The following is a 14643-nucleotide window of genomic DNA, read 5'->3' as shown; positions in this document are numbered from 1 at the left end:
ATCGGCAAATCAGTCTGAGTAAATCTTGATTTAATAACATTTCCACTTCACCTTTCCACTAGGCAGACCAAGGTCTTTTAGCACCTGGAATATAACCTTCTCAGTTTTCCCAGAAGCAAAAGTTCTTGTTATGCTGTAGAGAGGGAAAAAATCTATTAGATCTGAAAATAACTTTGCTGGACGTTCAAATATGCACAACACTGGACGTATCACATTGATGCTTCTCAGCATGACCACTTCACAAGCAGCAGGAAACTTGCTACGCATGACTCATTTATTTGATGCAGAAATCACATTACTCAAATAGCTGCGCATGTCTACCTTCTCACTGGGATTTTTCCGCTCACGTTGGTCAAAGATGACAGCTTCATCCAGCTACCATGAAAAGAATGTCATTAAATAACAATCCACGTGAGCAAATAATCAGCAGTGTCAGAATCACATGTGTGACAATGTTTGATACAGAGCTCAGCGGGAAATCATGACCCTAAATAGATTACAGGCGATTAATTGGTTGTTCTGTTGGCCAGTGGCACTGTGATACTTACTGTTTCTTGAGACAGGTCATCGGACACACATTGCTTGCACGGGTGTTGTGAATCAGTAACCGCAAGCTGTCAGTCCATTGCTGTGAACAGAGGCAGAGTGGAAATGTATGGCTAAAATTAGCATATGGCAAGAGACAAGTTCTCCAGCAAGTGTAGCAGTGCAGTGACAATGATGACAAACAAACAAATAAGCAAATAAACAAAAAAATAAATAACCAACCAACCAGACAGGTAGGCAAAAAAAACACACACACACACACACACACAAATGAACACAAACTAAAACTAATAAATCCATCCATCTATCCATCCATCCATGCATGCATATATACTAGGAGTCAACATTACCAGATAATATACAAAATATCCTAAATGTTTAAAGATTCAGGATGCTTTTTGTTTGATTGTTTGTTTGTTTTCAATATGGTTTATTAAAAAGTCAAAATAAAATATATTCGAGGCAGAAGAGATTTCTATTCCAGATCTTATGAGACCTGTAAAAATGATATTTACATTTCAAGGCTTGATGGGCTGCTTTCATATGTAATAAATGATGCCACACACATTTCTAGATGGAGATATTTTTTTTTCCTTGCATTCTTCCCCCATTTCCTCCATCTCATCATTCTCAATAACAGTTTCATGAGGAAGCTATTTTTACTCAAAATACCAGGAGACAGATGATGCCTCTTATAGTGCTTAAGTGTGAGGACTTTAAATGTACTGGTACTCCAGTCAAGTACTCATCCTTCCTCGAAAATGTTCTCGAGTGTACAGGGAGAAACAGATTACCTCAGGATGGAATTTGTGACTTTCTGTGAGTGGTTAGGTTACCTTTGCAATGCTAATGGTAGGTGCCACTATGTACATGAAGCTGAGGTTAACCAAGTCGGTGCCACTGCATATGCAGATAATCCTGCCATCCAAGTCACTCTCAGACTTCCCAGTGCTCTCAATTGCTGAAAGAATCTTTGGATCCTTCAGAGGCAGAAAGCACAGTTGAATAAACAACATGCTGTGCTATGGGTAAAATAATTACAATGCAGTGAATATATGAAATAAAACAAAAATGATTCAGATCAGGGATGCCCAACATACAGCCCATGGGCCATTACCGTCCCAATAAAGGTTCTAATCTGGCCCACAAAATGCATTAAGAACCAGTGCCAGCTGCCATCAGTCTCCACAATGCCACATACCACAGGGACTCGCCTCTTCAATTGAATGAGTAACAAGATAAAATTCATTTATATTCATATACGTACATCATACGTCATAGCTCACCTCTTGCTTGCTGTGGATGTCTCTGTGATGTTGCATTTGCACTGTATTTTTGAGAATATGTGGGATTTGTATATACATATTGCATGTCAAACTCTGTCTATTTATTATTTGTACACAGTGTCTTCCTTACTGCTGCAGCACCCGACACATTTTAACCAAATTGAAAGGCTTGCTAGAAGAGTTTCTAGTATTCATTTCTATTCCTCTAGGGAGCAAAACAGCAAAACAGAGTGTGTGTGTGTGTGTGTATAGCCAGTGGTAACACAGCGGTTTAGGCTTTGGGCTACTGATGAAAAAGTTGTTAGTTCAAATCCCAGGACCACCAAGCTGCTACTGTTGGGCCCTTGTGCAAGGCCCTTAACCCTCAACTGCTCAGATGTATAAAAGAGACAAATGTAAGTCGCTCTGCCAAATGCCATAAAATGTAAGTGTGTGTATGTGTGTGTACATATTCAATTCAATTTTATTTGTATAGCGCTTTTAACAATGGACAATGTCTCAAAGCAGCTTTACAGAACATAAGAAATATAGTAAAGTTCAAGATTGATATTAGACTTGCATTTAAATTTATTTGTATCAATCTCTAATGCCTAACAAGCAAGGCCTGTGGCAAGGAAAAACTCCCTTAGATGGTAAGAGGAAGAACCTTGAGAGGAACCAGACTCAAAAGGGAACCCATCCATATTTGGGTACCATAAATATATATTTTATATATATATATATATATATATGGAAAAAATTAAGAGACCACTGCCCAATCTCCAGATTTGAACCCTATTGAAAACCTCTGGAATGTCATCAAGAGGAAGATGGTCACAAACCATCAAGCAAAGCTGAACTGTTTGCTTTTTTGCAAAAAGAGTGGTATAAATTTACCCAATAGCAATGTCAAAAACTGGTGGAGAGCATGCCAAACGCATGCAAATCCAAATATTCCAATACAAGTATTCCACCAAATACTGATTTCTTAATGTTTTTTAGCCAAAGGATTGTTTACAATTTGTTTACAAATTATTATTTATATATACACACACATACACACACACACCAGTGTTCAGTGTTATACTGACATGAGTGTGTTTGTGACAGTCATGAGGCCACAGGTCATAATTAAAACCATGCAGATACTTAGTACAACACAACTGTGAGTGTGTTGATAAATAAAACATTCGATAAATGTTCGATAAATAAAACATTTTTATAAAGTAACTTACATTTCAGGCACAATATGGCCAAGTATTTTTTTTTTTTTTCCACAGCTTAAAAATATCCCAAACAAATCACAGCTGGATAAAATACTGCCATGAGAGTTGCCATGCAACACACTGACTGACTGACAGCCTATATGTATAATTGTACTAATGGTTTTAATGTATTGAACTATTGCTAGAGTTGGACTTTTGTGTCACAAACACTGACAAATGGAGTGATGAACAGTGAAATGCGCCTGTGCTGTTATATTAATATAGCACACTAAATACATTGGATAGTAATAGTGCTATTACTTGAAATGAGTTTAACCTCCCTGATTTAGAAACTCTGGGCCATAATCCAAATCCTTCAATTTTATCTATATATTTGAGTGCAAAGTCAAATTACATTAATGGCTTTACCTTAGGTACATTTGTGTTCCGTATACTGTTGATTAAAGAGAACTCCAGAACCTGACCTTCCTGGAGGCAAAAGAATAAAACATCAATAGATAATTGAAGAGCAAAAGGCAGTTCACAACAGCATTAAGTTCACACATTCTGTAGTCCAGAGAAATTATTATGAAGTACTGTATTAGTCTAACAGGGGTGTTAATACCTTTCCTTCACTTTTCCATGTGATGAAGAATGCAAAGGCATCCACTTTAAAAAAGCAGTGAGGCTCAAAGACAAATGGATCCTACAGGGGGAAAACAAACACAGAACAGAAAAACTATTTAGACACTAATGGGCAACTAATATATGTAATTAATCTATATACAGTGTCCTAATGAACAGAACAGATACTATACTCTGAAACACTGAAAAACAGTGCATCAGTAAAAAAGAAATAGGAAATTATACAGGAAATAGGAAATTAAACAGTTTGCAAGACAGCAGATGGTAATGGTTTTAAATCTTCACACAAAATGAAACCTTAATAACTTCAAGTTAGTGATTTTGACCACATATATCAACATTTTCCCAAGCTTTAAAAGACAACCTGAAATATTCATTGGATCCATTCAAAGTTTCATTAGTTATACCGCTGCATCATAAGCCTTATGGCTGATAAAAAATAAGGCCTGCACCATATCGAAGACAAACATCTGAAATTCGCTGTGCATGTATCCTTCACTGCAATCTTATTATTCTGCTCACTAGACAAGAGCTTCATGAAAATCATGAACAAAATGTTTCTACAATCCTTCCAAGGAGGAGAAACATGCTTACATATATATATATATATATAGGCCTTTGCCATAGATAACATTTTCATCCACGTCTTCATTAACATTCATTAATAGTCTTATTTTGTGCTTCTGGTTTAACAGATGTCTTCCTGGTGTTTCAATTAACACCATGCTAAGCGAGAGGCCATGTATGCAACCAGTAAATGATTCATCTCATAGCTACAGCTATTTATTTATAATAAAAAAAAAAAGAGTTAAGAGTAACTAACACAAACAGTGTGCTAGACGTTATTATGTATGATCATTCTAAAAGCTGCCCTGATGCCTGCCAAGTTTGCTTTTACTTAATTTGTTTCCCAACAAGACTGTCACAAGAGAACATTCATAAAAAAGTTTAATAATTGTTTCTTGTATAATACTAAAGTGTTATTTTGAACACTGACACATTTCTGTGAAATTTCACCACTGACCTGCTAAATTGCATCTTTTTGGATTGGATTTTGCACAAATTTGAATTTGTACTGGTTCCAGAAACATATTTTGACCTTGTTTCTGAGGTACTGTGGGAAACTCTTGAATGGGCAGTTTGTCAAGTCTTGGGAAAAAATAAACACAACTAAATAAGACAATATAAACCAGCAGATTAGACTCTATCCTTATGTATTCCTAATTTAGAGTTCCTTGTAATACACCAACACAGTTTGGAAAATGTTTAGAGGATATTTATTTACTAAATAAATACCACTCCATTGAATTTTTATATCAGTTGAGAAAGAACTCCCAAAGTGCTCTATGGATCTCATGGGAAATCTATGCTAGGGTTTGACAGCTTTAGTCCGGTCACTCACACGCTGTACGTGAGAATAACAGCCTTCCAAAAATATTCAGTCCAAGATAAACTAGCATGGGCTGACCAGGAATTCTCAAAGGACCTTTGAGAAAGCAGATGTCCTCAGCGATAGGCGACTTTGAAGATGCAGACTGTATGAACGTCTGCTTCAAACTAAGAGCCTTAGATTCTCTATGCACAGATTCTCTAAGCGTGAGTGCAGAAAACAAAAACTGCTGTTACAGCATAACCACACTGAACATTAATGTCACTGGATAATTAACCAAGCTCTATTTAAGTATTTATGTTGAGTAATTTGAGTACTTTAATAGTTTGTTTACACAGGAGGTCATAAAAAAAAGACTATTTGCTTTCTACATTAGCAATGCTGTTAAATCATTAAAACTGACATTTCAGAAGTGTTCTTTCCCAGGACACGCTATCTTAGAATATAAGTACCATGCAGTAAATATCTAATAAAACTAAACTTAAACATTGTCAAAACAAATCAGCATGGAAGCAAATATGAAAGCAAATAATTTCCTTACCTCATCGAATCTATCGAAATATTCCCCTTCCTGCATAATGTGAGGCACCAGCCTCTTCCAGTTAAATTCATATGCTTTGGCCATTTGTCTTGTAAGACAGAGGAAGCTGAGATAATAAAAGAGACAGAAAAAGAAGAGAACAACATCACACAGGATTCCTCATGAGAAGATACAACTCAGGGCAAGCATCCATAAATACAGAGAATGGGAGGTGCTGTAAAGAACTGCTAAATTAATAATGATAATAATAAATAAAAATGAGCAGACATTATTGTGTAAAATAAACTGAATAGTTCAAACTACTCTTTTTCCCCCCTCAAAAGTACTGAGAAAGTGGTGTGAAAATAGTTTGGGGGTGTTTTTATTATTTTTTATGTGCTCTTTTTCCCCCAGAACCTCTGTTGTTGCCTTTAATCAAATGGGTAGTGGTTTAAAAATGAGGCTGCACACATGTAATATCTCTTTGTCAGCCATCATCACTGGTTATATACAGTATATACAGTGCAGTGTACACACACACACACACACACTTTGTTACCTTGAAAGAAACTCTCTAAACCATCTCAGGTTATCCAAAGAGCAGTCACTATACTTGTATTTTAAAAGCAGATTTAGAAGCACAGCAAATTAAATAGAATTTGTGTGTTAGAGTGTGTGTTGTGGCTCAAGGTGTGAAGTATTACAGTATGTGTCTGAGGCACAATCATGTGGTGCTAACACTTTCAGAAAGAACATGTGTCAAAATAATGAAATATTATGATGCGGTAATAGACAGAGTAAGGCAGGTCTGTGATAATAAGCTTTGCTGTGAGAAAACACATGTTTGCATAGAGATCCAGCACTCAGTCTTTTGTGGGGGTAAGCATCTACCAATAGAACATCTTGAGCTGGCGATTTTACTCCACCCTTCCTTGCAAAAAATTCACCAAACCTCTCAAACTGGATGACATTATTGGGATGTGGTAGCTTAATGGTTAAGGTGCTGGACTACTTGTGAGTTTGAATCCCAGGTCCACCAAGCTACCAGTGCTGGGCCCCTAAGCAAGACCCTTAACCCTCAGTTGCACAAAATTAGATAATTTGTAAGTCACTCTGTATAAGGGCATCTGCCAAATGCCAGAAATGTAAATGTCGAATTGCAAGTGAATCTCCTGCCTCTTCAAGTCATTCCACAGGTTTCACAATAGAATTAAACTGGACCATGGGTGAATGTTTTCCTTCATATTTAGCTGTCCAAGAGAGGACAAAACTGGTATGTGGAGCAATTAATGCCTCACAGCATTATGCTGCCACCACCATGTTTCACTGTAAGTATAGTGAATGATAAGCTGTCTTCTCTTTCAGAGTTAAACCCTTTATCATATTAGACCACTGGCACATGGTTTCGGGTGATTTAGGTGGAATTTGATGCTTTTCATGATGAAAGTTTTCATCTAGCCACCCTACCCCACAGCACCAGGCATGTGAAGAACACAAGAGATTGTTGAAACATGCAGGGAGTGACCCAAAAGTTGCTATTCCTGCAGCACCTTTAATGTTATTGTAGATATCTTTGCCACCTTCCTAAAAAGTTTTGTCCTCCTGTTTTTGGAAGGATATTCTGTACTTGGTAATGTCTTTTCTCCACTTGATATTGATGACCTTCACAGTGTTTAATCTAATGTTTTAGAAACTATTACACCCCTCTCCTGATCTATAGCTTTCAACAATGAAATCCTGTATATTCATGACATCAACAGTCAGATAAAGCCAAGATCACAAGTGTATTTTATATATAATACACTTGTATATATATGTATATATATATGTAATATTCATTTTTATCTTTTCATGGGACTGAGTTAGTGTTACATTAGATTCAAAGATTTTGGCTATACTGTGGAAAGTATAATCCAATATAATTCAATATAAATTAATACAATAAACTGGCTGAACAGTGATCATGATTTTGACCTTGAGGAATATAATCATAACTTGATCTTGGGGAAAAATAATCATAACTTTCTCTTTATTAGTGAGGAAATAGATTAATGAAGTAAACATTACATTAAAATGTGTATGTCCTTCATTAAAAACCATACAACACTCCAAAAGTAGCAGTATCATTTTACACTTATATTCAACACAATTTGATGAGCTCTCATGACCCTAAATGACCTAAACATTTTGCTTGCAAATATTAATGGCCAGGAAATAAAGTGTTGGTGTTTACAAAAACCTACATTCTTGGTGCTGAGTGGAAAACAGCTCCTGTGTGCTCATTGAAATTGGCTGTGTGTTGTGGTCAGCTAGCAGCATCTAAGAAGCGTATCAAACAGAATGGGCCAATAGGGGTCTATTACAAACAGTTCAGTCTGTCAAAATCATCAAAGCCTATAGCACCGGAGAGTCAAGCTGATCGTTATGGAACATGTATGCTGCTCACTCATGCGTGTGTGTACAAGTCCTCATAGGTACTGAATTAAGCTCTAAATAATGCATGCTGAAGTAGCAGCTGCGGCTCGCTCTTGATAAGCTCCAGTTGAAAGGAGCACGGACTGGCGATTACTTCACTAACCTTGTTTCTTTGACTTTCCCCATGTCCTTTCTGCTGGAGAGACCTGTTTCACTACATTCTTAATAGTAAAGGACCCTGGTGTAGTAATGTTCCCTGACAAGACCTCTAAAGAAGAACTACAAACTGCAGATATTTGCGCATGAAAAAAATGGAGGAGGGGATGCGGGTCCCTAAATCAACCAGTAACTCCCTCATGTAGGGTCAGTACTGATATAAATCAGTATAAAGACAAGATAGATGATAAAACAGTTGGCTGGTGTACACTTACATTTTCTAGTTCAAACGTCTTGCCTTCATGTGAAGAATTTGCTGACCTGGCTCAGCATTGTGCTGAAAAGAAAGAAAGAGAGCAAGAAGGCACATGTATCACTCAGTGCTGTGAGAAAAGGTCAGAATAATCTTCATCCAATTTGTGTTTATCTGCGAGTAAAACAAACTGTCTGGAACTTTTGTTTTCGGCGAAGGTATACTGAAAGGTATACTAACCAAAGACTGCAAAATGCCACACACTGTATTATGAAGTCGTTCCAAATATCAGTTGCCATAGTAACATCTGTGGCATTCCTCATTTGACAACAAATCAGTTTTCTTTCAGCTATAATAAAACATTCTGCAGATGCGGAGAGATCTGGTTTTTGCATATAAACTTCACCAGTGTATATATGCCTCATATCATAGGAGATGAAAGTGAAGCAGCGAATGCTCCTTGCTGTCATGCATATCTATCTGTGAAAGCGCGAGTGCTGAACTGTCTGGGTCCATGAAACAAGAGACGAATCACACACGCTCTACGGTTTTCACTCCTTTTTGTACTTGATTTGACATACAAATATTGTACTTGTTGCTCAATATTTGTATGAACTTTTCTCAGTTAGGTAATTTCTGTTATACTACCGCAATCTGCAAAAATATGCAATTTTTATTTATTAAAAAGAATGAGACCATTATGAACATTATAGCAGCTATAATGCTATAATACATGCATTCATCAGCAACTCTTTTTTTGCTTTCTTGCAGTTAATAAGACAAAGTATGCCCTGTAATGTTACCTCCTTTCTAACAACTCACCATGCAGGAAAACTGAACAGGACAACATTACTTCTGTAGCAAAAAGCTGACAAGGGAGACGCCGTTCAATAATTTAAAATAAACATCTTCTCACGGGAAATGTCATCATGTCACTATTACATTTTTTTCTATGTTTGTATAAAAGTGTCCACTATTCAGGTTCAGGTTGTTACAAAACAAACAAGAAGCAATGAGAAAGAACATGTTAATATAAATTTGAGAGTTGTCTCACAGCCAAAACTATTGCCAGAAATGCTGTTAGAGATGTCTAATAAAGAAGAAACAAAAAGGACAGCTGATATTATAACCGGGTTGAGACTATACTGATATTTAAATTGATCACATTCTTTGTGATGTGCTTAATATATGTGAATAAAGTGTTCTACGGATAATTTTTAACCACATAAACAAACACACTCGGAAAAACAAACTGGCACAATCACTTGGTGATGATTAATAACAATAAGAATATTGAGAAGTTATTATTTTCACATCGCTGCAGGTTACAAGATGTGCGAGACTGCAGTAAGGCTAAGGTATATTTTATTCGAAGTTTTCCCTCAAAACCCACTTTTACCAACTTAAACCCAAAATATTGGGGTGTCATCAGGGTTAGAAGCTAGTGATGACAGCCAAAATTATTTGATCAGTACATTTCATTCAATGAGTGCTGACACTGACTGCTTACATGAAGTTACAGCATAATGTGAACTTTAGGGCAGATTAGTAACCAGCCTAGCAAGAGAACTTGCTAATAGCACAGCTTTGGGAATTAGCAAAATCCCTTATGAGCTAAGTGTTGTTACAAAGCCTGCTTTTCAGAATATATTAGCACCAGACGTGCCTCTAACATCTAAGGGTGGAACTCACTCAGTTATTGGTGTTGAGTGCTTTTCCTAAATTCCTCACAGCAAGAAAGACTTGAAACTTGGAGTTGCACACTAATGTAACTAGGCATATGACCTCAGTGCCCCATGAAAAAGATTATTTGATTGGCTAGCTAGTGGATTAGGAGATTTGGAGAAGAATATAATGGAATACAGTGTCCTTTGATCGTTCTTGCACTCCTGATCAAAGTGATGCATGTCTTGATACAGAAAGAAAGAAAAAGAAACAATCGCAAACCATAATACGGATCAAGACATACTATAAATTGTGGGCTAAATAACTGTCAACAGAAAAATGGCCTAAAAACGATCTTTTCTCAAACTTCACAGAGCACAAGCTTTCTTCATTTAATGCACATTTAATTTTCAGTTTTTAGTGGCTTATGTATAAAACGAACTGGTTATTAACTGATTCTTAATTAAGTTCCCTAAGTAAATTTTCATATCAAAGTACAACTGTTAAACTATACCCATCTATCTATCCAACTTGTATGCAAATATTTACTTGGCATGGTCTCACCTCTGTGACCACTAAACATCTACTAGCTTTACTTTGGTCCAGCTGTCTTGCTGTCTCATGTACTCCAGTCCAGGTGCAGTAACTCTGCTGTACAGATGCTGCACATTCTTAATGCAGAGCATGTGAAGCTCTCAGTGAATAAACAACCCCCTGCACGGTTTACCCTTTGGGGGTTTCTTTAAAGAATCATAATCCATGCAACAAAACTGAAGTCTCTTGTTGCTACAAGCAACTTTCTCGTGTGAGAGATCCTCCATCTGAAAGGTGTGTGTGTGTGTGTGTGTGTGAGAGTAAGAGAGAGAGAGAGAGAGAGAGAGAGAGAGAGAGAGAGAATGAGAGAGAGAGAGAGAGAGAGAGAGAGAGAGATAAATAGACAGGGTGGAGCACATGTAGGTAGGTGCCTGGTACAATGTCAATAATGGCTATACAAATCTGATACTGGGATAATGAAGGTCAATAGACAGAGCCAGATGCTGCTTCACATACACTTAGAATAGTCTTGTTTACCAATCCTTGCATTCAGGTTCCCTACTAACATAAGCTGTCCTGATCAATTCTATCATCATTATCCTCTATTGTAAAAACACCTATAAGTCTAAACAATAACAACTGAATGCAAGTTATTTATAATAATAAGGCATCACATACCATCAAGCATTGAAACTCTCTTTTTCTTCCCTGGAGAGGTTATTAAAAACTCAGGTGCACATAAGATTGTGCAACCCATATGAAACTTTATAGCTGGAAACTAATATTTTACAGAGAGCATATGATCATAGCTTTAAAGCAAGTTGTAAAATGATAAACATGTGTACAGCCCTATTTTAGCCCAGCACAAAGCAATACATTATAGAACAATCATGTTTATTGGCTAGACATTACTAGTGTGCAATGTGTCTCATCTATATCAGTGGTTCTAAAAGAAGGCATCTGTGAATCATAGCTCTCCTGGGATTGCTTCAAATTTATTTCCCTGGTAGATCCACACTTATAAAAGTTACAATTATTCATGGGTTCTTGTAGTTATTTAGCCTGTTTGACTTGTCATTGGAAATCGAATCGTTTTAATTAAAGCCTCAGCAAATAAGAAGGACTGTAAATTACATCCACTTGAATCTACTGACAGTTTTCATAGTGAGTAGAAAATTCAGAAATAATAATAATAATAAAAAAAAAACACTCTCAGATTTAGTACATTGCCAAAATGCTGTACATATTTAAATATTTGGATTACGTTCAGGACAATCCTCTGGATGGCTGGTATTGAGGATAGCATTGCTGCATCAACTCCAGAAACCCTGGTTTGATTCTGTGCTTGGGTTATTATCTGTGTCTAGATTTGCATGTTCTCCCCGTGTCTACATGGCTTTCCTCTGAGGCCTCCTTCTACCTCACAAAAACACGCAGGTATGCAGATTACCTGCACGAAATTGCCTCTAGACATGTGTACACTGTGTGCTGAAGCAGACTGGCATCCTATTCAGAATATATTCCCACCAGGATAAAGCAGCAACAAATCAACCCATGGATTATTTCATAAATCTGTACTGAAGTGATGGTTTACAGTTTAAATGTCTTCTAAAAGCTTACATTTAAAGCATATTTACACTGAAGTTCGAACAACTGCAAGCCAGCAGCAGAAAACAAAAGCAACACAGGACAGGGTGAATGCTCTGTCTCCTCTGATAACACCAGCAGGAAACATTTGCATATCTTGGGTTCCTCTTGGTAATGGCTGGCACTACACTGCCAGGTTCAGTTAGAAGCACTAACTTGAGTTACAGAATAACTTATGCTCATGGAGGCTCTTTGGGTAAATCATTCAAACATTAGGCAAACCAGCCAGGATCATCATTAAATATTGTGATAGTAACCCAAACTACAACTGCAGGTTTAAATGAAACTTCTACCTCTTTTTGCAGGTACATCTCTCCATGAAGATGACTAAATAAAACACAACATGTAGCCACTACTCGCCTGTTCTCTGAAGTGGCTGTCAGACGTGCACTTTTTTTTTTTTTGTTGTTGTCGTTGCTGACATTTGCGATAACGTGTAACACATTTTAAACAAGGATGTGAATTTTAATTATAGTCAGAGATGAAGGCTGAAGGCGTGTGTGTCACTCCAGTCAAAGCTGTGTGCGTAAAATTCACTCACCCGCCGCGCCGCTGCCTCTGCGGGAGACTCGCCCAGTGCGCCCGTGTGTGTGTGTGTGTGTGTGTGTGTGTCCCTGGCCTTGTCCTAATTTTCCACACTGGCGGCTTGCTGAAGTGAACTTACCTTATGTGTTTTAAGAGAGACCCAGAAACAGCGCCACACATAGGCAAATTAGTTTAGTGCACTGCTGTTAATATTTTTTAACTTATAATGAAGTAAAAGCTTTCGGATTTAATGTGGTGCACTAGGATACACTACAAAATACTGCTGCATAACAATAACAAAACAGTACTGAATTTTCTAATCTGTATACAGAATAACAATAACGCTAACAAACAATAAGTGTGTGTTAGAAGTGTGCAGTATGTTTTTCGTCTCATTCTTGCCAACTCCCAAATGAATTCCACCTGCTTCTCCCAGAAAGCATGACCGGATATAAAAATATTTTGGTCAACCCAACCTGCTCCAGGAAACTTTAGCTTGACCCATCGCACCTGCTCCAGCAGACATTATTGACCTAGCCTGCATGAAACCAGAGAAGACTGACCTGCTCCCACAGAAAGTTTGACCAATTCCATGTACTCCTGAAGCAAGCGTGACTGATTCCACCCTGCTCGAGCACAAAGCTTGGTCAGTCTCAACTGATCCTGAAGAAAGCTTGCCCAAAAGTTTGCTCATAAAAAGTTTAGTTCTGCCAATCCCACCCACTCCCACAGAAAGTTTAGCTTGCCTAATCCCACCCACTCCTGTAGAGTTCCTGTTATTATTGTTGGCACCAGTGTGTGTGATATTTTCTGATGGACTTGACCATTCATTTTTCAGGCACCACAGCTCCAGGTGCGGGTAAACCACCTGACCTCCTACCTGAGATACAGACTGAGAGGAGGTCTCAGCACAGCTGAAGTCTCCATTGATCTCTTGCAAGGAGACTGATTATTTCCACATACCACGATTTTCCAGTCATCACGGAGCCCTGAGAATGAGAAGACCCTTCAGGCACACCCTCTCCAAAGTGAGGGGGATCAACAATAGAGGAAATGCATACAAGTTTCATTTTGTCCACGTGTGCTAGAGCATCCACCTGCGATCCATCAGAGAGAAAAATAGTAGGCAGTGCATGTTTTCTCTGGGATGAGAACAGATCAATCTGCCAAACCAATCCTATATCTTTTTCACCCCCGAGGGTGGAGCCACTATTCTGTCACCAGACAGCCGTCCCTGGAGATAAGGTCTGCTCCTAGATTGAGGTGGCCTGTAAGATAAGTTGCCAGGAGGGACAGCAGGTGAAGATGGCTTTGTGTCAATAACAAGTAAGACTGTTTAAAAATAGTGAGAATAGGTGTCTGTTCTGCATGTTTATGTATGACACTACTGTGGTCCACCCTAATAAGGATGTGATGATACCTAGAGGGGAAGCAAAAACGCCTAAGGACAAACCACAATATCATCACCTCCAAATTATGTGGAATTTTCTTTGTACCGTGGACTACTTCACTTATACCTATGGGGGAAGTGAAAGCTCAGTGGTTAGGATGCTGGGCTGCTGTGGAAGGATTTGAGTTCAGATCCTAGGATCACCAAGCTGCTACTGCTGCTAGGCTCCTGAGTAAGGCTCTCAACTGCTCACTTATGTAAAATGAGATATAAATGCAAATCTACACTATTTTCTAGGACCATACAGAGGTAGGTGTTTTAACCAAAACATGTCAAACCACACCAATTTATATGTCTATATGATTTTAATGTTTTGAATATATCATTTTGAATAAGGAAAGACAATGATACACATGATAAAATACACTTTAAACATTTTACAATCCGATTTAATCGTTAAGCTGAAAGTGAACTAAACACAACTTAA

General features: G+C 37.8%; 1 protein-coding gene across 4 annotated transcripts in view; it reads right to left on the bottom strand.

Annotated features, from left to right (window-relative positions):
- The window catches only part of LOC131359389 (1-phosphatidylinositol 4,5-bisphosphate phosphodiesterase beta-4), a 35203-nt gene extending 21741 nt beyond the window's left edge, over positions 1-13462 (bottom strand). The window contains exons 1-9 of one of the 4 annotated variants that reach the window (XR_009205777.1): positions 12783-13301; positions 8418-8479; positions 5593-5698; positions 3642-3722; positions 3446-3505; positions 1383-1526; positions 549-628; positions 322-375; positions 52-133 (exon numbers count right to left, since the gene is read on the bottom strand). Coding sequence is in view for 2 of the 4 variants with exons in the window: in XM_058399251.1 (XP_058255234.1) it covers positions 52-133; positions 322-375; positions 549-628; positions 1383-1526; positions 3446-3505; positions 3642-3722; positions 5593-5676 (585 nt within the window). In the remaining 2 variants the exon portion in view is untranslated. Of the gene's footprint in view, positions 1-51; positions 134-321; positions 376-548; positions 629-1382; positions 1527-3445; positions 3506-3641; positions 3723-5592; positions 5699-8417; positions 8480-12782; positions 13302-13329 lie in introns of those variants that run through there. The other 3 variants (XR_009205776.1, XM_058399251.1, XM_058399250.1) reach the window with 3 other exon arrangements.
- Between the last annotated feature and the right edge of the window lie 1181 nt (positions 13463-14643).

This window comes from Hemibagrus wyckioides, linkage group LG09 (genome assembly GCF_019097595.1).
Source record: "Hemibagrus wyckioides isolate EC202008001 linkage group LG09, SWU_Hwy_1.0, whole genome shotgun sequence".
NCBI lineage: Eukaryota > Metazoa > Chordata > Actinopteri > Siluriformes > Bagridae > Hemibagrus > Hemibagrus wyckioides.
Note: the sequence above shows the minus strand (reverse complement) of the source record. Positions and strands in the feature narration are given on the sequence as shown.